This window comes from Oryx dammah, unplaced genomic scaffold, assembly GCF_014754425.2.
Source record: "Oryx dammah isolate SB20612 unplaced genomic scaffold, SCBI_Odam_1.1 HiC_scaffold_29, whole genome shotgun sequence".
NCBI classification, from domain to species: Eukaryota; Metazoa; Chordata; class Mammalia; order Artiodactyla; family Bovidae; genus Oryx; species Oryx dammah.
The window spans coordinates 82,434,117-82,461,898 of record NW_024070213.1 but is presented as its reverse complement, the minus strand read 5'-3'; the positions used below and the strand labels follow the sequence as shown (position 1 = coordinate 82,461,898).

The window sequence follows — 27,782 nt, the reverse complement described above, 5'->3', positions numbered from 1 at the left end:
TACCTGGTGAGAACCCCGAGGATACTTAATGTACTATAAATGCACCAGCTCTAAATAATTAAAACCTGGGTTGCTCAAGGGCTCAAACTCTCATGGCAGAGGAATGCCTGACAGCCCAGTCCCCTCCTTAAACACCCAGAGCAACCAGCTGGTTACTGACGGGGTCAATTCTAAAACCCAGGCTTTTTTGTCCCTCAATTCAGCAGTTATTCTGTGAAAATACAGAATATAAACAACAAAAAAAGCCTGATGTGATGTTATACATTTAGCTTATTCAAGAAATCAAACTTCCTGCCTCTGCTTAAATGCAATCTCTCTTCTTTCCACCTGCCTCACCTTCCTTCCCTCATACTAGAACCAGAATCACCTGGCTCCACCGCTTGCTAGCTGGATGACCTTCTGGAAGTCAGTTAGCCTCTCCATCAATTTCCTCATCAATAAAATGGGGATAATAATACTACCCACCTCAAAGAGTTGTTAAGATGATCAATTCATCCACAGCAATATTCAAAGTCCCTGGCATATAATAACTACTTACAGATGTTATTATCAACCAGAAAATTATTAATATTAAAGCTTTAACATGAGTCCTGACCTCTACTTGCCTGCCTTCTAAATACCTCATGAGATCATCCCTTAGCTGGGACGTGGGACCAGTGCAATTACAGGAAGATTTAGTGGAAAAGAACTGGGCATGGGCAGATGTCCAGTGAGTACTACAAAGCCTTGACATCCCATACTGATAATCACGACAGCTATTTGCAAGTGTACCCAAGTTCATATCATGCTCACTGCTAGTCTTGTCGGTACACAAATAGAAAACACATGGACTGTCAGGTTGGACTGCTCTGTGGGGTCTTTTAGCCAGGAAACTCAGCATCTGCTTCCCCATCCAGCTCCCAGTTCTCTGTGCATGTGTACCAAGGAGCATGCATACTGTCCTATTATCTTAAACACTACATTTCAATATTGTCTTCATCCACAAATACATGTACTTCACAGTAGCAATTATCAATCAGTCTTTGCTTTGTTTGGCTTTTCAATTCAGTTCAGTCGCTCAGACATGTCTGACTCTTTGTGACGTCATGGACTGCAGCACGCCAGGCCTCCTCCTCCATCACCAACACCCAATGTTTACTCAAACTCACGACCATTGAGTCAGTGATGCCATCCAACCATCTCATCCTCTGTGGCCCCCTTCTCCTCCTTCAATCTTTCCCAGCATCAGGGTCTTTACAAATGAGTCAGTTCTTCACATCAGATGGCCAAAGTATTGAAGTTTCAGCTTCAGCATCAGTCTTCCCAATGGATATTCAGGACTGATTTCCTTTAGGATGGACTGGTTGGATCTCCTTGCTGTCGAAGGGACCCTCAAGAGTTTTCTCCAACACCACAGTTCAAAAGAATCAATTCTTCAGTGCTCAGCTTTCTTTACAGTTCAACTCTCACATTCATACATGACTGCTGGAAAAACCATAGCTTTGACTAGATGGACCTTTGTTGGCAAAGTAATGTCTCTGCTTTTGAATATGCTGTCTAGGTTGGTCATAACTTTTCTTCCAAGGAGTAAGCGTCTTTTAATTTCATGGCTGCAGTCACCATCTGCAGTGATTTTGGAGCCCCCAAAATAAAGTCTGTCACTGTTTCCACTGTTTCCCTATCTATTTGCCATGAAGTGATGGGACCAGATGCCATGATCTTCGTTTTCTGAATGCTGAGCTTTAAGCCAACTTTTTCACTTTTCTCTTTCACTTTCATCAAGAGGTTCTTTAGTTCTTCTTCACTTTCTGCCATAAGGGTGGTGTCATCTGCATATCTAAGGTCATTGATATTTCTCCTGGCAATATTGATTCTAGCCTGTGCTTCATCCAGTCCAGCATTACTCATGATGTACTCTTTGGCCTTAGAGATCCAGATAAACTGATAGTGAATATAACAAAGTAACACAGCAATATAAGACAGGATTTTATTTATTTTAATGACAGAACTTTAAAACCTTAGGTAAAACATCCTTGCATTTATAGAATCATTAAGCTTCTACAGCACATTTTAAAATTTTCATTTCATGAGTGATCTTATCAGCTAGAGGAGTGCTCTTGAATTTGAGGAGTTGCTGTCATCTCAGTATGCCGTCCTTAAGAAATGTCAACACTCTGCTGTATTGCCATCCTGACAAGAACCCTGACAGATGCCTTTTTAGAAGCCCTGTGATATTCCAGGACACAGTTTGAAAATGGTTATTTCAGAGGAGAAAATGCCTGCCTGAATTACAGAAAATGATAAGTGAAATGATCTAACATATTTTTCTTACAAAGAACCAATACTTTTCTGGTTGATAATAATATCTGTCAGTAATTATGAAAACAGCTGACAGATAATATAGTACTTATTATATGCCAAGAACTGTTCTAACATCCACGTGGATGAACTGATCCTCATAACAACTCTATGAGATAGGTACTATTATTATCCCCATTTTACTGATGAGGAAATTGATGAATAGAGAGGTTAAGTGACTTTCACAAGATCCTCCAGCTAGAAAGGTGTTTGAGTCTGAGCCCACGCATTAACTCTGGGAAACGCCGTCTATTCATTCATTCACTCATTTTAACTAAGGGGTTTTCCCTCTGCCTGGGATTCAGCAGTAAAAATACAACATGATTCCTGCCTTACACGTATTTACAATCTTGCAATATGTCCTCTTGATTTTACCAAGGAAGAAACAAGTTCAAGATTAGCCTTTCCCTAACTTAGAATACATTTTAGATATTTTATTTCATTTTTGCCATTTGACTTACATCATGGAGAGGGAAAGCTGCTTTGTAGATTCCAGAGCTTACGAGTTTGTTAATTCCAAACTTTTTAACATTGTCCCTTACTTGGTACATTATCCGAGAAAGAATGAAGTAAACCTAAAAAAGATTCCAAAATAGAGTGTGTAGTTTATACAGTGTAACTAGCCAATCATTGCTTACTATCCTAACAGGAATCTGTAGGTATATTGCTTTTCTTTCTTTTTTTTGGGCAGCTTTTAAAACCCAAACCAAACCAACCAAATTAGACCACTAATTATTCAACAGTAAATTCTAAATCACCCCAAGACAACAGCTAAATTGGGTTTAGACTTACAATGCGGCTTCTGGTGGCTGGATTGAAGAATGTGTCTCTATCTTGAATGTAAAAGTCATTCATGCGGTTCTTCTCAAATGGGGCAGTGAAAAACTCTTGCTCTGGCTTGATGATACTTTCATCCACTTGGAGGAGTTTGGTAAACCAATTGAAATTATCAAAGGCTGAGGACCGGGTTTTCAGATCATTGGGTTTCAGAGGCAATTTGATGTGCATTATCTCTGCGTAGGTGCATAGCACCTCCCACGGGGCATGCACTTTTACAAACACGAGCTTGTCATCCACAAGCTATATTGAAAGAATAAGCATACGAACCAGGAAAGCAAATCAACTATTGATATTTTCACAAATTTAAAACAGATTATTCTTATGTTTTAGTTCTTTCATAAAATCACCAATATTTTAGATGAAGAAAAGCAAATGTGTTAATTATTAGTCCAAATTAGTAACTAAACATAAAAACACTATATTGTAGCGTTATTGTAATGACAAGTTTTAAAGTTTCTTAAACCGAGAAGAAGGCTGTTTAATTTATTATATATCTGTTCAATGTCATTATGTGATCATTAAAAAGGATTTAAAAGAACTATATTTATTAATATAGAAATGCATTCACTATACGATAAAGAGAGAAAAGCAAACTTTAAAACTGTGAAATGATAATTTCCTTTTAAGGGAAAAATGTATATATTTGAGCAAAAGAAAATATTTAGAAGGACAAGATTATTTATGGATAAAGTACAGATGATTTTCAGTTCCACAATTCTTACATTTTCTAATTTTGGGGGGGTAAACTATCATTTGTATTATATAAAAATCTTCAAAAAGGTTCTTGAATAAATACATTCATACATAGCTTTATATTAGATTCTTTGGCTATTAAGAAAGATCCACGGTTTTTATCAGTAACAAACATATATTCTATAATGCAGATTCTGACTGACTCCTGTCCCAGCCTGCAGTTGAGGTGTGGCTGCGGTTACACGTTTCAAATGCCTTTCCAGCACTCCGAGCGACAGGCTAGTTTCCAGGACAACAGTCAGCTGACAAATGGAAAGGGTCTGACACTCACAGATCTGGTTGCTTCTAGCTGCAGACCATCACAGATGAGGTTAGACTCGTATGCTTGTCTTTTTCTCTGCCAAAAGAAATTGAAATGTGTTAGGCCTCCAGTTTTACCAAGGGCGGGGGGTGGGGGGAAGCTATGTGTTTTTTTAATTAAAAAAAAATAATCAAACCAATTTGAACAGAATGAAGAGATGCATTTGCTCAAAACAGCACAGAAGCAACGGAGAGGTGTGGGTTGAGATTCCTCAGAGGCAATGCTGTGGAGAACAACTGGATTCTCTTGGGACTCTGGAGGACCCTTGGTTGTCTGGTAGGTTTCTGGCCACTTGAGGTACATAAAAGTCTCCAGCTTTGGCACAATTTCAAAGACTTTTTTTGGCTTATGAGAGATTGTGTACGTAAGTGGAGTTTTTGGAGTTCCGCTCACCCATGGAATATACCAGAGTTGCAGTCCAGATCTGACATTCTAGATTCTTATAATTTTGTTTCTATCAGATATTGAAATAATTTGGTTTGGGATGTATATATTTCATCTTTGCATGCCTTGACCAATTTTAATAAAACAACACACAATTTTGGTAAAATGTAAGAAAGTTTTCTCTTTGTAAGATTGAAATGTTGGTGAAGCTATAAAACAAACACCTAAATCTACAAAATGAGCTGATAATATATCTGACCATGTTACAGAGCCATTTATATGAACCACGTGGTGAAACATATCTCAACTAAGATGTTAAAAACAGAGGAAGTAAAGGAAGAATATATTTCTGAAAACCAAAAACAAAACCACATAAAATATAAACTAGAATTTCCATCTTTAGTAATCACAGGAGGTGAATTGGACCAATTCTCCCACTGAAGACAACTAAAAATGCTGCATTAAAATCAGTTTTTAGCTTCAGCAGTTAACAGGATAGAGAGGAATTACTGGGCCAATGTTCTGTATCTAGTGCGTTGGGCAGTCAGGCCATTGTGCCCATGGAGCACGGGTCATGCTTTGCCCACTGTGGACGGGCAGAGAGGGAGCTCAGCTGCTGTGCCACACAGTGCCTGGAACATAGAAAGCACCTAATAAATGTAAAGTGGATGCTGCATGTAAAAAGGTCCGAGGTGAACAAATACACCTGGCATTTGACTTAATGTGAGTGCCAGTGGAATCCCTAATATATTTTGTGGAAGTATGAGAAACAGAATATTGCTTTATTTTCATATATTTAATAAAGTTATACAGTATTAATACTTACTGTGCCAGACACTGTTCTAAGAGCTTTCCAAATATAACACGTTTGTTACAACCTGAGCACAAAATAGTCACTCAGAGAAAAACAGCAAGTGCTATAAACAAATAAGCCAAACTTACGCCAAACTTACCTAGGAAAGTCCAGTGAGATGAGAGCTAGGGGGTGAGATGGGGGTGTGAAGGTACAGCTTTCCCATTGTTCCCAGCAGGCGGCTGGCCCCTCCCACCCCCTCTCTTTGCAATGCACTTTGCTAGGATTTTCAGTCTTCTCTACTCCTCATTCACCATCTGCCCACTTCAATTGGGAAGGTGGTTCAGACCCACTCTGCTTGGTACCCAAGCAGTATTTCTTTACCTTAGACTCAAACCCTCATACTTCAATTCCTGCATGGCAGCCCAAGCATTGTTCCAGATGGAGTCTTTCTTTACTATTGTATAAAAGCATTTCTGATCTTTCCAGCCACACCTGACAAGAGTGCTAAGCAGGAGTGCATGCCCAATACATGTCTGTTGAAAGAATATACTCAACAAACATTAATTTGTTCTACAAACATTTCCTGAGAGCACTCTTCAAAGTGACGAAGATTCAAAGAGGAATTTGAAAAGGTCTGCTGCAGAGGATCTACAAAGTCAGCATTCAGGGATCTAGGACTCTGTCCAATACAAAAGGACTGGAACACTCATTCATGGGTCTAAAGCACTGTAATGGGACACTCGTCATTCTATATGGCCACTCAGCATTTCCACTCCCGCCAGAGCCCACGTCCCCTACAGCAAATAAAAACAGACACACCTATTCCTTGTCTCCCATGAGTTCAGCTGCTGGCAAGTGAGTAGCTATTAAGCAGACCACTTAAGACTCTAATCAGAAGCTGAAGATGCAAAGAAGTCAGGCCAAGCAGAACTCCTCCTGGGGCGGCTGGGAGAGTGGGAGCCAGTGACAGCAGTGGCAGAGGTCTCAGCAGGAGCTTTCCGGGAGCACTGCTGGTCAGAAGTGACCAGAAGCAGTTCTGGACCCTGGGGAGCAACCTTGCTGTGAAATGGAATTTGGAGCACTGCCTCTGGCGGCCTCGTCTCCAGATTTTGTTTGTCCCAGTCTTCCAATGAATCTGTGAGCCCCCTAAAATTCTTTACTAATTGACTCTTTGTTTCTTTGTCTGCTTAAATTAGAGCTAATTTCTGTTACTTGCCAGCAAGAATTCTCATAGAGTAATAACGATGAACTAGGGAAAACCTGTTAGCTTAAAACCAAAATCACTGTGCAGTATAGGGAGGGGTGTTCTGTGCAGACAGGCAGTGACCTTCTGGGGAGACCCCTCAACCTGAGGTTGTACAAATGGCGACCCAGCTTGTCCACTAGAGGTCACAAGTAGAATTCAACTGTCTTCTGTCTCCTCAAGGAGTCAGGCAGCAATAATTTCAGTTAGGACGTGAAAGCTCAGACTCAAGGCTTTTAGCTCACATGGACAAATGTCCTTCTAGTTAGATGACTAGGTTGTTGTTCAGTCGCTCAGCTGTGTCCGACTCTTTGCAACCCCATGGACTGCAGCACTCCAGGCTTCCCTGTTCTTCACAATCTCCCAGAGTTTGCTCTGACTCATGTCCATTGAGTCAATGATGCCATCCAACCACCTCATCCTCTGTCATCCCTTCTCCTCCTGCCCTCAATCTTTCCCAGCTTTTCCAGTGAGTCAGCTCTTCCCATCAGGTGGCTAAAGTACAGCATCAGTCCTTCCAATGAATATTCAGGACTGATTTCCTTTAGGATTGACTGGTTTGATCTCCTTGCAGTCCAAGGGGTTCTCAAGAGTCTTCTCCAGCAACACAGCTTCTAGAAGGCTAGGAGAATGAGTTAAAAGTGCAGCTTCTCCCATGGCTTAATGGGTGTGTGAACAATGAAGAGATGGTAATAAGAAACCACATATCTGTGTTAACTGGTCTCATAAAATTCCACAGTTCCCATCAAAAGCATACCGTGATGCACAACTGTCTCCTTTCTGGCCCCCTCCTCCACTGGGGAGTGGCTCCAAACTTTGAAGGTGCTCCTTGCATTCGACACTTCACTCCCGGACTCTTCAAGTGCTGTGGTCTCCTTCCTCAGACAAATGCAGCCACTCACAAAAGGTCCTGTGCATGCCGCCTCTCTTAGGAGGACACTATCTTTCTCCTGGGTATCAGGAGATCACGTCTTTTTCCTGTTTTTCCTGAGTTTGCTTTGGCAATACCTTCTCTTCTTTTCAGTCCTTTATCTTCATTGCTCTTATTCAGCAAACAAATACCTTAAATGTTTCCTTTCTTAAAGAATATGAAATCCTGCCTCAGGCCTAGCTGCTCTTTGGTTATCATTCCTGTCCCTAGGGATGTCTGTCCTTTAATCTTGATATCCTTAGCACCTAGAATGGGCCGAATGTGGAAGAAATAAGCAATAGATGTCTGATGAAAGAAGGAATGAGTGGATGGTGCGTGGATGGCTACCGGTTTTGTGGGAATTGACTGAGGAATGTAGTGTAGCAACGAGGCGCCTCTTTCCTGAGCTCCCCTTCCCCCACAGTGCTCCAAGAACTTTACTTATGGGCATAACAGGACATGATGGAGAAAGAGAGATATAGTTTAATTCTGGAACGTGCTAGCACAAAATAGCTCCAGGGTACCCAGAGCAGGAAGACATCTCTTGATCCCCTGGGAGTCTAAATTACCAGATGACAAAAGGGGGCCAGTTCAGAGAACCTGCAAAGAACTAGCCCCACGAGAGGGCAGTTGCATCATCACACATACCAAACACAAACTACCCCTGCCTTGGCTGTATCCGCTGGATCAGCCATGACTGTGACAAGCGGCATGGTGCAAACTAGACATGGTTAGATTCCACGTCAAAATTTAAATCCTGGTCCTGCCATTTGCTAGCTCTGTGACATTGGGCAAATAAACTCTGCAAGTATCTGTGGCTTCATCTCAAAGGTGGTATAAGAAATAGCTTCGTTAAGTATAAAGTCCTCAGCATAAGGCCTGACACATCATAAGCCCATAATAAGACATGTTAACCATCGTTATCATCTTTCTCTGTCTTCAAATATGCTCAGCCTCCTTTATTCCTTAAAAAAAATAAAAAAGTCCTCTCTACCTTGTAAGCCTCAGAGGCTCACCTCTTTTATTTAATGTCAAACATCATAACAAAAATAAGCAACCCTAATCATTTAGCTTCCACAATGTGCACCCAGTGACATCTTAATCCCTCCAATGGGATACCAATGACATCATTTTACCAGAACTCCAGGAACTGGATCTTAAACCTGAGTCATTTAGCTCACTCTCCTCTTGACTCTTTATACACTATGTTGTCCTGGTCCTCAGGACCTTTTTTGATGTATAATGGATGTATATATCCTTTTGGACTTCCCTGGTGGCTCAGTCGGTAAGAGCGTCTGCCTATGATGCGGGAGACCCAGGTTCAATCCCTGTGTCAGGAGGATCCCCCTGGAGAAGGAAATGGCAACCCACTCCAGTACTTTTGCCTGGAAAATCTCATGAACGGACGGAGGAGCCTGGTAGGCTACAGTCCATGGGGTCGCAAAAAGTCAAACACGACTTAGTGACTTCACTTTCATATATCCTTTTCATTCTCTGAAGAAAGAATTAATATTGTTAAAATGGTCATACTACTTAAAGTAACCTACAGATTGAATGCACTCTCTATCAAAATACCCATGACATTTTTCACAGAACAAGTAATTCTGAAATTTATATGGAAGCACAAATGACCCAGAGTCACCAAAGCAATCCTGGAAGAAAAGAACAAGACTGGAGGTATAACCCTTCTAGACTTCAAACTATACTACAAAACTACACGAATCAAAAAACAAAAAAACACACAAGGTATTTGCTCAGAACAGACACACATATCAATGGAACAGAACAGACAGCCCAGAAATAAGCCCACTCGTTTATGGTCAATTAACCTATGATAAAGGAGGCAGAAATGTACAATGGAGAAGAGAGTGTCTTCAATAAGTGGTGCTGGAGAAGCTGGACAGCTACATGCAAAACAATGAAATTAGAACATTCCTTCATACCATATACAAAAATAAAAACTTAAAATGGTTTAAAGACTAATTTAAAGACCTAAATATAAGATATGACATCATAAAACTCCTAGAAGAAAATACAAGCAAAACATTCTCAGACATAAATTATAGCAATATTTTCTTAGCTAAGTCTCCCAAGGAAAAAGAAATAAAAGCAAAAATAAACAAATAGGACCTAATCAAACTTAAACATTTCTGAACAGCAAAGGACATCATTAATGAAAGGAAAAGACAACGAAAAGAAAATGGGAAAAGAGATTTGCAAATGATGAGGCCAAAAAGGGGCTAATAACTAAAATATGTAAACAGTTCACATAACTCAAAATATTTTTTTTAAATGCTGGTTTAAAAATGGGCAGACATTTTTGCAGAAAAGACATACAGATGACTAACAGGCACATGAAAAGATGCTCAACACCATTAATTATTAGACAAATGCAAATCAAAACCATAATGAGAAGGTCTCCCTGGTGGTTCAATGGCTAAGGCTCCACATTCCCAATGGAGGGGGCTCAGGTTCAATCCCTGGTCGGGGAACTAGATCCCACGTGCCACAGCTAAGAGGCTGCATGCCACAACAGAGTGAAGATCCCACGTGCCATAACTAAGAGCTGGCACAGCCAAACAAACAAATAAAAATATTTTAAAAAACACAATGATACAGCCTCACAGCTGTACGAGTGGCTAATATTAAAAAGTCAACAAATAACAAATGCTGTCAAGAATGTGGAGAAAAGGAAATTCCTGTACACCGCTGATTGGAATGTAAACTGGTGCAGCCACTAGTGAAGCCAGTATGGAGTTTCCTCAAAAAACTAAAATACAATTGCCATGTTATCCAGCAATTCCACTCCTGGGTATATACTGGAAAAAACAAAAACTCTAATTTGAAAAGATACATGCATCCCAATGTTCATAGCAGTACTATATACAAGAGCCAAGATGTGGACACAATCCAATGATTGTCTTAAGAAGATGGGATACACACACACTTGTGAGCTCAGGTGCACACACACACACGCTCACAGTGGAATGCTACTCAGGTGTAAAAAGAAAGACATATTTCCATTTGCAACAACAAGGACAGACCCAGAGATTATTCAGTTCAGTTCAGTCACTCAGTCGTGTCCGACTCTTTGAGACCCCATGAACTGCAGCACGGCAGGCCTCCCTGTCCATCACCAACTCCTGGAGTTCACTCAAACTCATGTCCATCGAGTCAGTGATGCCATTCAGCCATCTCATCCTCTGTCATCCCCTTCTCCTCCTGCCCCCAATCCCTCCCAGCATCAGAGTCTCTTCCAATGAGTCAACTCTTCGCATGAGGTGGCCAAAGTGCTGGAGTTTCAGCTTTAGCATCATTCCCTCCAAACAAATCCCAGGGCTAATCTCCTATGAACGTTTTAGTTGTTTCTAATTTTTCACAACTATGAAAATTCTTGTAGAGTAAGTTTTGTGTATCCTTCTCAGAATAAAGTCCTGGATGCAGAATTGTTGAAAAGTGCATGCAACTTTAACTTCTTCAATAGATATTGCTGTACTACCATTGAGAAAAAGTTATACTATAGCATATCCAATTTTAGTTCTTATTTAGTTCTTTACAAAGACCTTCTAAGATATTTACCTGATATCTCTTGATAATTGGCAGATCTTGGAGTTGGTTTATAATGCCCTCTGTTTTATTACTAACTATAAATACTTAAATACTTGAACCAAGGAAAGGGCATTTTTATTTGTTTAAACATGTTAATATATCACCTTGGTGTTACTTTAATAAGACAGTTCTTGTTATTTCCCTTTGGCATGGCAGTTCACAAAGAACTAGTGGAATATGTTAAAAATTGATCAAACCAGTTTTCTTGGTTTGTCAGGTAGCTAAAGTAAATTAGCATATGTGCTTTATTTGTCAAACAGGAATATATCAGGAAAAGACTGCTTACTTAAGAAAAGATTGCTTAAATCTATTTAATATGAGATCATCAGCTTTACTGCTATGTAGAATTTACACTTGGATAAGTAACCATGTTCCTGACATTTAAAAAAAAAATAGGGTAGAGCTGTCTTCCATGTTAAAAATGAAAGAAAATTAATATTGCATATTGAATGACATACTCATTACTCAATAAATATTTGCTGAATAAATGAGTATCTGAGGCCACACAATTTTTAACTAAAAATTATCTATGTACCTTATTGGAAACGTTACAGGTAAGAACCTAAACCTATGTTTATAGTCTATGATGTATATTCGGCAGCACAAAATGACTCAACCAGACTCACTGGCTCTGAAAAAAGCCCAGTCATATACTAGATTATGTTGTAAGTTCCTCTATCTCTAGGAGAGTAAATTCACTGGCACTGTAACCTGGATCTCTCTCTTTCTTTTCAACCTACTTCTATCAAAGCCAAAGAGACTATAATCATTGAGGATCTATGGACATCACAAAAAGAGGCAGATGATTCTGCTACTGTCAGTGAGGAATGGTACTTGGGGTTCAAAGTAGAGAAGGACAAGAACACTTATCCCACCCCAGAAACTGAAATTTTATTCATACCTCTTATGGGAGGTTAATAAAGCTGTCAGAGAAATAAAGAGTAAAGCAATCAAAATCACAAAGGACAGACTGGCGTAATTAAGGCAGCTTTCTGTCCCCTAAGCACCTGAGATTGCACATCTCATTTGGCTTAATAAAGTCATTGTTGGGAAGGACTTGCTTGTGAATTATACAGTAATAAAACTGATTTTAAACACCAATTTCTACCATTTCCTTTATGTTGCTCTGCTTTTATCCATAAAAAGCAGGGGTTGCAATGTCTAAGAAGATTGCCAAATACACTCTGATGATAATATATCAGCATAAATCAGTTGAGATTAATGAAATAGATTTATTTCAAATATTCTTCCAGCTTTGTTAGGCAAAATACTGACACTGCTCTCACTGTACTTTTCAACTTGCCAATCTTTGTTATGCCTATGAAGTTGGGTAAGAAGTAAACCAAAGGTACTTAATTTGTGCAAAAATATTTCTTTCTAATTACTCAAAGTGCTTCTTACTTGGTAAGGTCTGGTAAGCAGGAATAAATTATTTAATTGGGACTTAAATTCACGTGTTGTTGATAAAATACTGAATGTTAGAGGACTGATTTAGTAGGTGACATGTTCATGAGGAGATAGAAAACAGACCAGCATCCTAAATGATAAGCATAGAGAGGAAGTGAATATGTAGCTGACGCTTATTTCCAACTTTTCTTTTTAAATTAGCATTTTTGCTGTAATTATGAAAATAAATAAATGGTAACATAAATTTTTCAAGAAGGAAAAAAAATCACCTGTTATCAATCCACTGCTAGGATAACTACTGTAAACACTTCAGGGCAGTGTTTTCTACCTGCTTATATGAACAACCTGAAGTGCCCTAGTTAAAATGCAGATTCTAGGGCCCCTCTTCTCTACATTTTGGCTCAGTACATACAGGATGGGCCTGGATAATCTAGTTTTAACATGCAAAGCAGACTATTCTTATCATCAGGCAAGTTTAAGATTTACTGTTTTCTTTTTTTCCCCAAACTTTAAACTTTTTATTGTGTACTGAGGTTTAGCCCATTAACAATGTTGTAGTTTCGGGTGAACAGTGAAGGAACTCAGCCATACATGTACATGTATCCATTATCTCCCAAACCCCATCCCATCCAGGCTGGCACGTAACAATGAACAGAGTTCCATGTGCTATACAATAGGTCCTTGTTGGTTGTCCATTTTAAATACAGCAGTGTGTATGTGACCTTCCCAAAGTCCCTAACTATCCCTTCCCTCCCACCAACCGTAAGTTTTTTAGGAAATAGTATTTTCTTAGAGCATATCTTTCCTGTGCACATAAGCAAGCTTTTCTTTTATGATTATTTATTTTCTTCATGCCTGTTCTGTTTTGATAATTTGGTATAGTTGACATTGCCCAGCTGTTTACCCTTTTACAGTAAGTGAGACACAAGTACCTGTTGGTCCAGGGCAAATGAAAGCTTCTTCATTCAAAACTAACTCAGAAGGACTAATCTGGAAAAGGATTCTTCTCCTCTCCACCTCTTTCTGAGATGAAGTGGAATAAACAGATTTTACTTTTCAGAATTTCACTGTCCTCTGCATTTGTCTGTTTTTAAGGATTGGGCCCAAGGACACGTCCCATTTTGGAAATACGAAGCAAGATTTGGATTCACTTCTCTTGTGCTGAGTATGCAAAAATAAAACCAAATACGCTTATACCAGCAACACATCTTGTAGTTGTAATTTGAAACTGCTGATTCTAATTTAATTTATTCCTTTTAACCTACAATCTTAGTTTAAGCAAGTAGAGTGTAAAGGAAGGAGATGAAAATATAAAGAACTTCCTGCTTTAGTTTAAAATATTAAGGAGTTAAAGCCAAACCTGATTTCACATCCAAAAACAAAAGACAGAACACCTGCCAAAAGCTATCTGAGGAGGTGAAACCACCCAACAGGAGTTGTCACCATCACTTAACCCAGCGTAATATTTTTCAGGGACTATTTGTGGCAAAAATGTCATTTTTAGGAAATTTTTATAGTATTCTGGTTCTTCATAATCCCCTTCTGCCATCCCTTTATTTCTTCAATTTGGAGAATACAAGTCGATGTTAAGTCGACTCAATCACACCTTCTCCTTTAGGAGACTCCATGGGATAAATTTCTTTCTGGGGGATCTTTAGACCAGAAAGATTATATTTCTTTTGAACAACCAGTTTGGTTTTTATTGTGCTGAAACTTTAAACCATGGTGTTGATAACATCCTCTATTTTCTTTGGCTACTGGGAAACTCAAGAGGCAAATTTGCAGCTGAATTCTAATTTCTGAATAGGACTTTACGGTTAATAATAAGTAATTTTGCTTATCACTTTGATACATAGCTTCATTTTATTTTTCTGGCTTTTACATTTTTGTCACCATGATCAGTTCAGTTCAGTTCAGTCACTCAGTTGTGTCTGATCTTTGTGACCAGGCTTCCCTGTCGATCACCAACTCCCGGAGTTTACTCAGACTCATGTCCATTGAGTCAGTGATGTTATCCAACCATCTCATCCTCTGTTGTTCCCTTCTCCTCCTGCTTTCAATCTTACCCAACATCAGGGTCTTTTCAAATGAGTCAGTTCTTTGCATCAGGTGGCCAAAGTATTGGGAATTTAAGTTTCAGCATCAGTCCTTCCAATGAATATTTAGGACTGATTTCTTTTAGGATTGACTGGTTGGATCTCCTTGCAGTCCAAGGGACTCTCAGGAGTCTTCTCCAACATCGCAGTTCAAAAGCATCAATTCTTTGGTGCTCAACTTTCTTTATGGACCACTGGAAAAACCACAGCTTTGATATCCTTATCTAATTACTTTTATTTATGTTAGATTCTGTATGTGACCTCAAGTACTTTTTAATGAATTATAAATAAACTATGTTATAACATAGTATTAACATAAGTAGAAAGCTAGTGACTATAAAAATGATACATTGCATATTAAAACCAATAATGAATGATGTTTGAATATTCTATACTGTTAGCTATCATCTTATGAGCTACAAATAATCATATACTTTATGCACATAAGACTTACTGATAAAGCAATGATATTTGATAAAATTTAAAATCCAATTATATTTGATAAAATATAAAATTTTGATATATTTGATAAAATTTAAAATCCAATTATAAAAGCTCATAGCAACATCAACTAGAAGAGAACTCCTAACTTTTTAAAAGAAAACTACCCCAAATTTATAGTGAATGTGTATTTAATGGTGAAATTTTAGAAACACTTGCACCAAACTCAGGAACAATACAGTGGTGACTACTACGTGCTACAGGTTTCATTCAAGAGGTCTTAGCCATATCATTTGGACAAGATAACAAATGAAGTATAAAGAAAGGTACAATGAAGCTGTCAGTTGGAGACAATATGGTTTTCCTTTGAATAAACTTAAAACAAGTATTAGAAACTACTGGAACTAAAAAGTTTCTCAATGTAACTAGATCTTATAAAAAAAATCAATAGACTTCTTTCTTAACACAAAATACTAAATCACAAGCAAAAAAAAATGTTAAAAATTAAATGTGTCTGACAACAGCAACAAAAATGTAATATAATAGTTAATAAAAATGTATAAGATCCTCAGACATTATTATAAAACTTTATTAAAATATGTAAAATCTTAATAAATGGAATGGTACATTGTGTTCATTTTATTAGAATTTTCTGATGAACTTTTAACCATTTCCAAAGGGATTTCATCTAGCTTCTTTGTAAACCATTCCAGCCTCATGATAACTCATATAAAACAATGGATAACAGTTTTAAAAGCTCAAGGGATCTATAACCAATTAGTCAGTTGTTTCACAGTATTTGAAGGTTTGAATGTAATTTAACTTAAACACTTATTTTTTGGAAAATTTCTTACTCTGTACTCTCTACTGGCCAGATCCACCAAAGAATTCTTAAGGTCTGATATACAAGATAAACTGATACTTCCATAACTTTTCATCAACTTCCAGGAAATATTTTTTCTATCAACTTTTAGGGATGGATTCTGCTGATAAAAAAGCATTACATTCAGGATGACGTATACTATTCTTGTGTTATCTAGACTTTTCTATTCTCTTTATCATCACCTGCATTATATCATTACTTGGTCATAAACACATCTGTTTAGAAGGGAGGCCAAGTGTCAGACAAAATGAAATTCAGAATAGATCAGTTATGTCACCCATTAGCAGTTCTAGATAAGGGAAATGGAAGAAAGAAGAATGATGAACAAAACTGAGCAGGAAGAGTTGGAGAAATATATGGAAACATGTTTCATTTAAAACACTTTTGCTCTTCACAATATGGTGCAAACTTATTCAGATATATTTTAATCATGAGATGTGCCAGGCATTGCTGGCTGCCTATTCAACAGTCATCTTCCCCTTCTTCATTACCAAGAAAAGCTGGCGGTTTTTCAGATACTAAGTGATCAGATGATTTAGGAAAAGAAAGACTAGTCTTGATTAGTCTGTGCTAATGATGGTAGTTTCATTCATCTTGCCAGTGGTTGGTTTGGGAATAGGCCTGTGAGAGACAATCAACAGTGAAAGGAAGTCTGTCATTCGAGGGGAGATTTCTTCCCCTTTCTAAAAGAGGGCCGAAAGAAAGGGCATTCCTTCTTACTGCCACTGATGTCTGGAAACACAACAAACATCATGAAATTGAAGTGAAGACAGTTTAAGAACAGCCAGCATTTGAGGATGGCAGGGTGGAAGGATATAATGAAGCTCGAGATCTGATGATCCCATTAAGCCAAAAAATTATCTAACTCAGAACTGCACCTATCTCTGCACTATTTCTTAAATGAGAGAATTATTATTTTCTTTCAGCACTTAAATCATTATGAGTTTGGTTTCCCTGTTACTTCCAGTAAAAGACATTCGAACTGATTCCACGCCGTGGACAGCAGTATGGCCTAAACAAACACTTATTCTTGGCACAACTTATGATCAAACCCATTGGTAATATAGACGGTTTATGCTTTTTCAAGGGAGGTGTGAGATTCTGAGGTATTTTCACTAATACAAGTGGACAAAGTTATATGGTATTTGGAGGTCTGGCTAGAAAAATAATTTCTCTTTTGCTCATATGCAGATGTAGACTTTTACTCCTGTATGTTTTTGATGCTCATGGCACTATCAGTTTTATCTTTCTCTACCTCTAAACAAAAATTTAACAATACTGGCAAAGTCAACCTTGGGGCTGTTTTAGGAAATCAATATGATTTAGACATATTTTTTTTTTCCTCTCAAAGAAAAGAGAATTTTGAAATTGCCTTTCCTTGGCATTGTCCTAAATTCTGAATACGGCCTGACAGAGAGTGTGATGGAACTTGCAAATGATTTTCCAGTTAATAAAAATGTGATTCCCAAGCTGAGCTTCAAATTCTAGTAGAATCTAAATTAAGCAACATGTATAAATAGTCTCAAAACACTTAAACGCATAGCTTATAAATAAATACCAACACCATGGTACATCAATCCATGAGTTCAGATACCAAAATTAATTATGTTTTTTTTTTCTCTTGATTTATGAAAGTTACTTCAGCACCTTTGTTTCTGTGTAACTCAAATGCAGACCTTGTTAATAATGTACCCAGCTTTAGGCTCCTTTACCATGGGAGAGAAGCCCTTGTATAAAACTAAAACTGTTTCCTCTATACTGTAATGGATTAGGTTTGTTTAACTTACTTTATATAGTGCTCAATTCAGTTCCATCAGCATATGGATGCCTAATAAATATTTGATGATAGTGACCCTGACTGCACAGAAGGTTATCTTAGTGTTCACAGGAAAATGATAAAATAGTCTAAGCTAGTTTAGTGACAAAATTATATAGTAACCAGAGAGTGATGCCTTTTCATACCAGTGTATACCCCAAATAAAAGAGAAGGTACAAAAAGTAACATCTATTATCTAATATGTGCTGAAAATTTATGTAGCATCTCTATACTATTTTATTCAATCCTAAACATAATTATCTGGACTAGGTATTGAGATTCCTACTTTCCAGAATTTAAGATGCTTCGGTGAGCCAATACTTTATGTGCCAATAAAAATTCATCCAATGAAATTATGATACACTTTTTTAAAGAGGTACCCTGATTTCAGAGATGTCAAAATGTAAAAATAAAAGGCATCTCCAAATAATAATAAAATATGAGACTGATAAGAAAATTCATCCAGCTCACACAGTTGGCTGGAAACTGTGGCAAAGACAAGCTGCCGATGCCCAAAAGTTAATTCTCCCCGTCCACAGCATGGAATTCCTACTGAGAAATGTCTGTCCAGCCAGAAACTATACTTTCCACCTTCCGGAATTCTGACCAAAAGAATGTTAACCCAACTGATGATGTCAGTTCCAACCCAGACAGGTAAAGAAGCATGAGTGCAGTCTTCATCCTCTCCCTTATTCTATCTACCATTTATTTACTGATGCCCAGAGTGATCTTAGAAATGACTTGCTGAATATGGCAAAGTCTTTGTGTCAGCCTGGGTTCCTCAATGACTGCAAGCAACAAAGCCCTGCCCATACCTCCAAGACACTGTGCCAAACAGGGATGCCATGACTGACTCGAGCCATAAGTGAACTTTTATTTTATTAAGCCACTGTAACTCTAGGCTGGTGTTGCCTCAAAGAATTACTCCAAACACTACAGTGGCAGAATCAGAATCTGAGTATCAGGTTCCAAAAGCTGGACTCATTCTGTGACACTATGCAAATACAAGCCTCCCTCCAAAATTACCCTTTCCCAAACAAACAAAAACATAATAAAAAGGACTGTTTCCCCATTTCAAGTAGGTTTCATCCTTGGTTTGAAAAATTAGACAGAAATCAATAGGTTTAAGGATGACATATTTTAGAGAGAAAGCCCAGAGAGGGACACATTGCTGCTGCTGCTGCTGCTGCTAAGTCACTTCAGTCGTGTCCAACTCTGTGCGACCCCACAGACGGCAGCCCACCAGGCTCCCCCGTCCCTGGGATTCTCCAGGCAAGAACACTGGAGTGGGTTCCCATTTCCTTCTCCAATGCACGAAAGTGAAAAGTGAAAGTGAAGTCGCTCAGTCCTGCCAGACTCTTAGCGACCCCATGGACTGCAGCCCACCAGGCTCCTCCGTCCATGGGATTTTCCAGGTGAGAGGACTGGAGTGGGGTGCCACTGCCTTCTCCATGCCACTGCCTAAATAGTTATGTATTTGTAAAAGCACAAATATGAGAAAAAACAAAAACAGAACAAAGAAGCGATTTTCAAAGTGGGTAAAAGCGACACACTTGTATACTTTCTTTTTTGTCTTGTTTTAGTCTGATGCAGTTTGATAAAGAAGTTCCAGGAAGTTGTTATATATTTAGCAGGTTAAACGGCTTAATATCTTGAGATAAAGATGGCCACATTACCTGAAAGAGCCTGATGCAAAGGAAGGGTAAAGCCTGACTGGCAATGAATGAAAAGGAAAGGAAGGGAAGAAAGTGGGAGACGTCAAGAGCATGCGTTCGTGATTCAAGACAAGAGTTTGAATTGTAGCTCCACCAATTCTTACATTAGAGTCCATGAACTTGGGCAGTCGTTTAATCTAAGGGCCAATTTTGTTATCCAGAATGGTATGAAAATAAAAGGCACCTTATAGGTTGTTCTGAAAAGACCCTGATGTTGGGAAAGACTGAAGGCAAAAGGAGAAGAGGGTTGCAGAAGATGAGATGGTTGGGATGGCATCACCAACTCAATGGACATGAATTTGAGCAAACTCTGGAAGACAGTGGAGGACAGGGAAGCATGGCATGCTTCGGTCCATGGGGTTTCAAAGAGTCAGACACGACTGAGTAACTGAACCACCACCACCACCACAAGGTTATTCTGAGAATTAAATGAGAACATGCATGCAAAATACACAGACCATCCATGAGTTAGCATACCCTGACACTGGTTGGTTGTTATTATCCTTGTTGCCATTATTTATTATTAGCTTCCTTTCATATCTAGTTGCAAATAGCCAAGTGTGCTTTTAGTATAAATCTCTTTTACAAATGGAAAGGGCAATTCCTTGGAAGAAAATCTGCCTTCAGCTTAAGAGCCTGAGGAAGTTTCTGTTTAAAACTGAAAAAAAAAAAAATTTTTTTTAATGTTTTTTGTTACCATGCCTTGAGGGAATGATGAACAGAGAAAATATGAAGGTAAGCCTGACTTGATATTGCAAACACCAGTTTCACTTCATTGCTTACACAAAAACAGTAGTTTGTTTTTTTCATTTTATAATATTATAAAGAATAAAAATAAAAGAAAATAGGAAAATAAACTTACTCTTTGTTTCTCATTTGAACCTTTTTTATTGGTCTCTTTTCTACTTTCATCTTCATACACTAGAACAAAGTCAATTCTTCGCTGACCATCATTGAAATAGAGAGAGTCAGGTTTTCCATTAAATTCTTCCTGTGTGGAAAAGAAAAACAAATTTTAATACAGTTTCTTGAAAAGTGTCAGTTCATAAGTGCTTATTTCGTAGCTTTAATAGGTACATCAGCATGTTCACAGAAAATGAGAAATACATCCTTTACTAGTTACTTTACCAAGAGGGCATGACCAACATGATCTTTGCAAGCATGGTCTGTTCTTGCTGAAAGAATGTCCTTGAATTGAGCAGGTTAGCATTATTCTTGTAGAAGGAAATGGCACCCCACTCCAGTGTTCTTGCCTGGAGAATCCCAGGGACAGGGGAGCCTGGTGGGCTGCTGTCTGTGGGGTCGCACAGAGTCGGACACGACTGAAGCGACTTAGCAGCAGCAGCAGCAACATTATGCTACAAATATATGGGGAAATATCAGCATTCTGGATTATCCCAGAATTATTCCCACAACGACAAGAAAAGGAGTTTCAAGTTTGGGAATAAACACAGTAACCAGAGATGCCTATCTGAAGGACTAAAGTTCTTGAAACAAGAGAAAAAATATCTAAGGCATAGCACTGTTTATGAAAATCTCAGGCTTCCCTGGTGGCTCAAATGGTAAAGAATCTGCCTGCACTGTGGGAGACTCCGGTTTGATCCCTAAGTTGGGAAGATCCCCTGGAGAAAGGAGTGACTCCCCACTCCAGCATCCTTGCTTGGAGAATTTCACAGACAGAGAAGCCTTGCAGGCTACAGTCCATGGGGTTCCAAAGAATTGGACACAACTGAGTGAATGCCTGCATCCTACCTATGTCATATTATCTAACCTTTTCATCAATTTTCATGACTTCTCTCTGAACCACATCACTTTATAAAAAGTATCATTTTATAACCTTAAACAAAAGCCAAAAAATGCTTTGATATACATAAAATACACAGCAGTCGTTGGTATTTGTCCCCAAATCCACACAAAATACCCACTCACTCCTAGCAAAAGACAAACAAAAATCCCAGCAACAATAACAAATAAATGAGCCTTTAATTTAGAGCTTAAAAGCCTTATGGTGTAAAAACAAAGTCATAATGCCAGAACAGACCTAATACAGCTTAAAACAATCTCTTACCATATGGATTTGGATAGAATTGTTTTATTTGCTCTAAGGAAAGACTTGAGTTTGTGTTTCTCACATAGCTGGTCAAGATGCTTATGTGAATTTTGCTTTAGAATTGAAATACTCTTTAACTAAGTAATAATACTTTTTAATTTTTCAAGTTTATTTCCATTAAAAATTCATGGGAAGGTAGGACTTTGCAGTCACTTGCTGAAACCACTTAATTACTGCTGCTGCTGCGTCGCTTCAGTCATGTCTGACTCTGTGTGACCCCAGAGATGGCAGCCCACCAGGCTCCCCCATCCCTGGGATTCTCCAGGCAAGAACACTGGAATGGGTTGCCATTTCCTTCTCCAATGCATGAAAGTGAAAAGTGAAAGTGAAGTCGCTCAGTCATGTCCTACTCTTAGCGACCCCATGGACTGCAGCCTACCAGGCTCCTCCGTCCATGGGATTTGCCAGGCAAGAGTACTGGAGTGGGGTGCCATTGCCTTAATCACTGCTGCTCCTAAGTCACTTCAGTCATGTCTGACTCTGTGCGACCCCATAGACGGCAGCCCACCAGGTTCCGCCGTCCCTGGGATTCTCCAGGCAAGAACACTGGAGTGGGTTGCCATTTCCTTCTCCAAAGCATGAAAGTGAAAAGTGAAAGTGAAGTCACTAAGTCGTGTCCAACTCTCAGCAACCCCATGGACTGCAGCCCACCAGGCTCCTCCATCCATGGGATTTTCCAGGCAAGAGTACTGGAGTGGGGTGCCATTGCCTTCTCCAGCCTTAATTACTAAGTGTGATTAATTCTCCACACTCAGCATCATTTAGTACATAAATCACCTTATTTTACCACAACCATTTTCTCATTTTTGTCACACTTTGGATACGATGTGTTTTTCTGCCAAATGTATACAATTCGATGGGAAAGCCCCAAGTGGCTCAGTGGTATAGAATCCACCTGCCAAGCAAGAGACATGGGTTTGATCCCTGGGTCGAGAAGATCCCCTGAAGAAGGAAATGGCAACCCACTCCAGTATTCTTGCCTGGAAAATCCCATAGACAGAGGAGCCTGGCAGGCTACAGTCTATGGGGTTGCAAAGAGTTGGATACAACTTAGCAGCTAAACAACAACAACAAATACCACCTGCTACTTGTCTTTCCTTTCTTCTTTCTTACCACAGAGCATCTGAAGATTGTTAACAGTATTTGCACTTCCTTTCATTCAGCAAGATATTTCACCTGCAGAATGCACTCTGGCAATGTAAGCTAACTCACAGCCCTTCACCGAGGTTGTATTTGACCAGGGACCTTCACTATGGACAGTGTGACCTGGCCTGAGACCTTGCCCAGCCAGGGCACTGAGGGACCATGGAAATAGACACATCAATGACCAAGGCTGAGGCCCCTACTCAAGTCTTTTATTTGCAATTTCAGCTCTTTAAAATTGGTAAACTTTGAGAGTATTTAAAGATATACAAGACACAGAAAACAAGATTATGGTCACCAAAGGGGAAAGGGTTGGGGGATAAATTAGGAGTTTGGGATTGACATATATACACTACTATATTAGAAACAGATAACCAATAAGGAGCTACTATAGAGTACAGGGAACTATACTCAATGTTTTGTAATAACCTATAGGGGAAAAGAATCTGAAAAGAATATATACATATATGTATAACACGGAATCACTGTGCTGTACACCCGAAACTAACACAACATTGTAAATCAAGTATACTTGAATTATAAGCATAAGTTAAAACTATATTTTTAAAAAGTTGTACAAACATGCCAGGGCCTGTCTTTTTTCATTTCAGCAATGGAGTCCTTGAGGCCCCTATCTTCAATTTCTCTTTCTTTCACTGAAGATGTTACTACTGGTGACAACCTGGGCAGTTACTAGAGGAAAACTGTGTGTAGAGGTAAAAACTATGAGGCCAAGGGGAAGTGGGGTAGGGTGGAACACACTCACAAAAACCTGGCCATCATTACAGATGTCTGAAACGTGTACAAAAGCAGCTCGTGCTCTGGAGCCCACGTTCTGCTGCCTTTCCTTGGTGGCGTCCGCAGGAGCTCACTGAAGTTAGGTTGTTAAGAATGACACACGGAAAGAGAACTGTGTCTGCACGGGGCCCCTGGCATTCTCCCTGCACGGCCCTCGCTCAGCCACACACGTTGGCAGCCTGCTACCAGATAATCCGGTCTGCAGGCATGTTTCTTCTGTGTGATAGAAGACCAGGGCCCTTTGTTGGAGAAAAACCCCACTGGCTTGGCAAAAGCTGCCTGTGTGAAATAACTAGGTCAGACTCTGATACAGTATTATTAGGATGCAAGGGAAAGGTGCCAACTCTGTACTGCTGTGAAACCCAGGTTTCCCATCTCTTGGCAGAAAACAACTGGGAAGAAGGGAGGAACAAAATGCTGGGCTGGAAAGCATTCCTAACAAAGAAGGAAACTGTCCCACATCAAAGAGGCTGACCTATGAACACATCTGTGCTGTTTAAAAAAAAAGGCTGGATTGTTTTAAGTTATAAGTTCCACTATAGGCCTGACTCATCCAACAGGTATTAAAATGACAGAAAACTAAAAACCAAAACAACCCTCTTCTAAAGTTTTGAAGTAAAGTTTCAATAGTTTCCTAGGATAAATGCTGATCATCTTAAACAACTGATTAATCAGAAATGGATTATTCTAGTCCTGACTCGAGGTCAACTCAAAATTTGATCTTTAGTTTTTCTCTACCAAGTCAAATGGCATCAAGGTGAAAAAAAAAAAAAAAAAAAAAAAAACCCAAAACCCTGAAACAATCTTTCCAGTTCAGCAGCTTCAGTTTAAAAACACTTTAGCAGATGGTTTAAAATTTATCAGGTCAAATTATCTTAGAGATCAGAGCTTATGTATGGGTACTGATTTCTCTACCAGTTCAGTTCAGTCACTCAGTTGTGTTCAACTCTTTGCAACCCTGTGGTCTGCAGCACGCCAAGCTTCTTTGACCATCACCAACTCCTGGAGCTTGCCCAAACTCATGTGATCGAGTCGGTGATGCCATCCAACCATCTCATCCTCTGTCAGCCCCTTCTCCTCCCACCTTCAATCTCTTCCAGCATCAGGGTCTTTTCTAATGAGTCAGCTCTTCACATTAGATGGCCAAAGTATTGGAGTTTCAGCTTCAGCATCAGACCTTTCAATGAATATTCAGAGTTGGTTCCTTTAGGATTGGTTGGTTTGATCTCCTTGCAGTTCAAGGGACTCACGTCTTCTCCAACACCACAGTTCAAAAGCATCAATTCTTTGGCACTCAGACATCTTTATGGTCCAATTCTCACATTCAAACATTACTACTGGAAAAACCATAGCCTTGACTAGACAGACTTTGTTGGCAAAGTAATGTCTCTGCTTTTTAATATGCTGTCTTGGTTGGTCATAGCTTTTCTTCCAAGGAGCAAATGTCTTTTCATTTCATGGTGGCAGTCACCACCTGCAGTGATTTTGGAGTCCAAGAAAATAAAGTCTGTCACTGTTTCCCCATCTATTTCCCATGAAATGATGGTACCAGATGCCATGATCTTCAAGTTTTGAGTGTTGAGCTTCAAGCCAACTTTTTCACTCTCCTCTTTCACTTTCCTCAAGAGGCTCTTTAGTTCTTCTTCACTTTCTGCCATAAGGGTGGTGTCATCTGTATATCTGAGGTTACTGATATTTCTGCCTGTGATTCCAGCATGTGCTTCATCCACCCCCACATTTTGCATGATGTACTCTGCATATAAGTTAAATAAGCAAGGTAACAATATACAGCCTTGACGTATTCCTTTCTCTATTTTGAACCAGTCTTTTGTATCATGTCTGGTTCTAACTGTTGCTTCTCTACCAGGAAGCTTATTAATTCTTATGTTCATCAGAGTAACTTACTGTTACCCTAAGGGTCTTAGGTAAATGTCTTCAATGTCAAAAAAGTCAAGAGTCTCTAGTTGTTGCCACTTCTTTTGTCCTGGAAAAATAATGAATAAACTTCTGATTACAGTTTGGGGTCTATGATATGCTTTATCTGTTCATAGCCATTGCCTTCTCTGGTCCCAAGGATACTAGATTCCACCAATTTAGGATTTATTTACTCATGTGCAGCAATCTGACCCAAAGCTGTAAAGACTGCAATGGTTAAAAATATTAGCCATGTTCATTTGTCATTATATCAAAATAAACAAAAACCAACAAGCCAACCATTGCAGAAGAATGCCCTGATCACCTCTGTCTTAGGCTGTTAGCACTCATAATTTATGCTTGGGAAGAAGAAAAGACATGCTTGTTCTGAGCAAGGGGTGAGCTAAGAAATAAGGTCCTGGAAAAGCAACGTAGGAGAGAAGGGATAAGAAAGGTCAGGTATGATATACCCAAGTGACTCTTTCCAGGTCTCCCTGCTCTCAGCTGGCTTCTTTCCTCTTTTTATTTGCAGGGCATCTCCTAGTGGTTCAGACAGTAAAGAATCTGCCTGCAGTGCAGGAGATCCAGCTTTAATTCCCAGGTTGGGAAGATCCCCTGGAGAAGGGAATGGGAACCCACTACAGTATTCTTGCCTGGGAAATCCCTGGACAGAGGAGCCTGCCAGGCTACAGTCCATGGGGGTCACAAAGAGTCTGACCCAACAGAGTGACTAACACTTTCACTACTTTCACTTTCCTTCAGTGGAAGAGCCTTTGGGCCCTTTAACCAAATCGGGATAAAAATGTAAGCAGCAAAATTACTCTACCAAAATCTGTGGATTCAACCAAACTCAGGCTAAAATATATAAAAAGAAAATTCCAGAAAGTTCCCAAAAGCAAAGCTTGAATTTGCCATGTGCTAGCAACGGTTCACATGCTATGTAGATTGTGTCCACAGCTACTGACAAGGCCCTTACATTGTACTATTCTTATAAATAATCGAGAGATGATAAACAGACATAGGATGGTGTGCATATGCTATATGCAAATACTATGCCATTATATATAAGGGACTTGAGCATCCAAAGATTTTGGTATCCACAGGGGTCAAACCAGTCCCCTGTGAATACCAAGAAACAACGGAAATTACTTGGTAGGAAAACTTCTCAAGTAATCTCAGAATCCAATAAGGCACTGGACTTCTTGAACAGGATGCTTCGGGTACACGAAGGGTCACATGATGCTTACATGGTGGAAAAAGAAAGGCTGGGGACGGGGAGAACTTTGGGAGACAGCTGCCTGGGTTACACTGCTCCATGGCTTTTATGCCAGTTAGAGATAAGCAGCTGATCTCACAAAGCACCCTCCTGGAACCCTTGGCATCAGCACTTGGTGAGTCCAGGACTTGTTCCTCAACATGTGTCCAACCTCACACTTCTCAAGTGTCTTTAAATAAAAAAAGTGAGTGTTAGTTGTATCTAACTCTTTGCGACTCCATGGACTGTAGCCCACCAGACTCCTCTGTCCACGGAATTCTCCAGGCAAGAATTAACTAACCCCCTGGAGCGGGTTGCCATTCCCTTCTCCAGGCAATCTCCCTGACCCAGGGATTGAACCCAGGTCTCCTGCACTACAGGCAGATTCTTCACCATGTGAGCCACTAAATAAGTAAACAAAACGTTTCTGCAAATAAACCCTGCAAAACCCAAATTGGAAGTCCTATTTCACAATAGAGGCATCTACTCCTAGAGTTTAAAATGCAAATGTTAAATGATTTGCCCAAGATCTGGGTACAAAGCAATCAGATTGTTATCTTTGCTCAAACTCTTGCTTATGTATAATGATGCTAGAAACTTGCCTTACAGCAAGTGATATTATCTGACTGTATTGGATTAAAAAATTCTAGAGAATTTCCATATCCTTTATTCCTGCCCTGACAGGGTTGTTGTTTACTATGAGATCAGAGAGTATTCCAGGTTTATTGGCATTAATGGTCTCAACCTTTACAGAAAGCAGGACACAAAAAGCCTTACTGTCTAACAATGATAGTTGAGGAATTACATTATGAAAAATAAACAATATCAAAACACTCACATAATTAAAGAGCAACTGATATGTGAATGTGGAAAACACATGTGGCTCTCTATAGTCCTTAAGACTAGCAAAAGAAAGTAGTTAGTTAATTCCAAGAAGAACACAAAGACAAAACAACCTTAATCATAGCAGAAAACTAAAATGAAAATACAGGATTTTCTATTTTTCAGTAAACCTTGGATCCTTGCCCATA

At 39.2% G+C, this 27,782-nt stretch overlaps 1 protein-coding gene and 1 non-coding gene across 2 annotated transcripts in view; one reads left to right on the top strand and one right to left on the bottom strand.

Annotated features, from left to right (window-relative positions):
• Nucleotides 1-27,782, bottom strand: part of LOC120857920 (anoctamin-6-like) — a 177,128-nt gene that overhangs the window by 72,226 nt on the left and 77,120 nt on the right. The window contains exons 3-6 of the mRNA XM_040233814.1: nt 20,394-20,522; nt 4,202-4,267; nt 3,130-3,417; nt 2,799-2,912 (exon numbers count right to left, since the gene is read on the bottom strand). Of these exons, the coding sequence (XP_040089748.1) occupies nt 2,799-2,912; nt 3,130-3,417; nt 4,202-4,267; nt 20,394-20,522 (597 nt within the window). The remainder of the gene's footprint in view (nt 1-2,798; nt 2,913-3,129; nt 3,418-4,201; nt 4,268-20,393; nt 20,523-27,782) is intronic.
• Nucleotides 8,832-8,907, top strand: TRNAH-AUG. Its single transcript has one exon. It is a non-coding gene; the product is annotated as a tRNA-His (tRNA).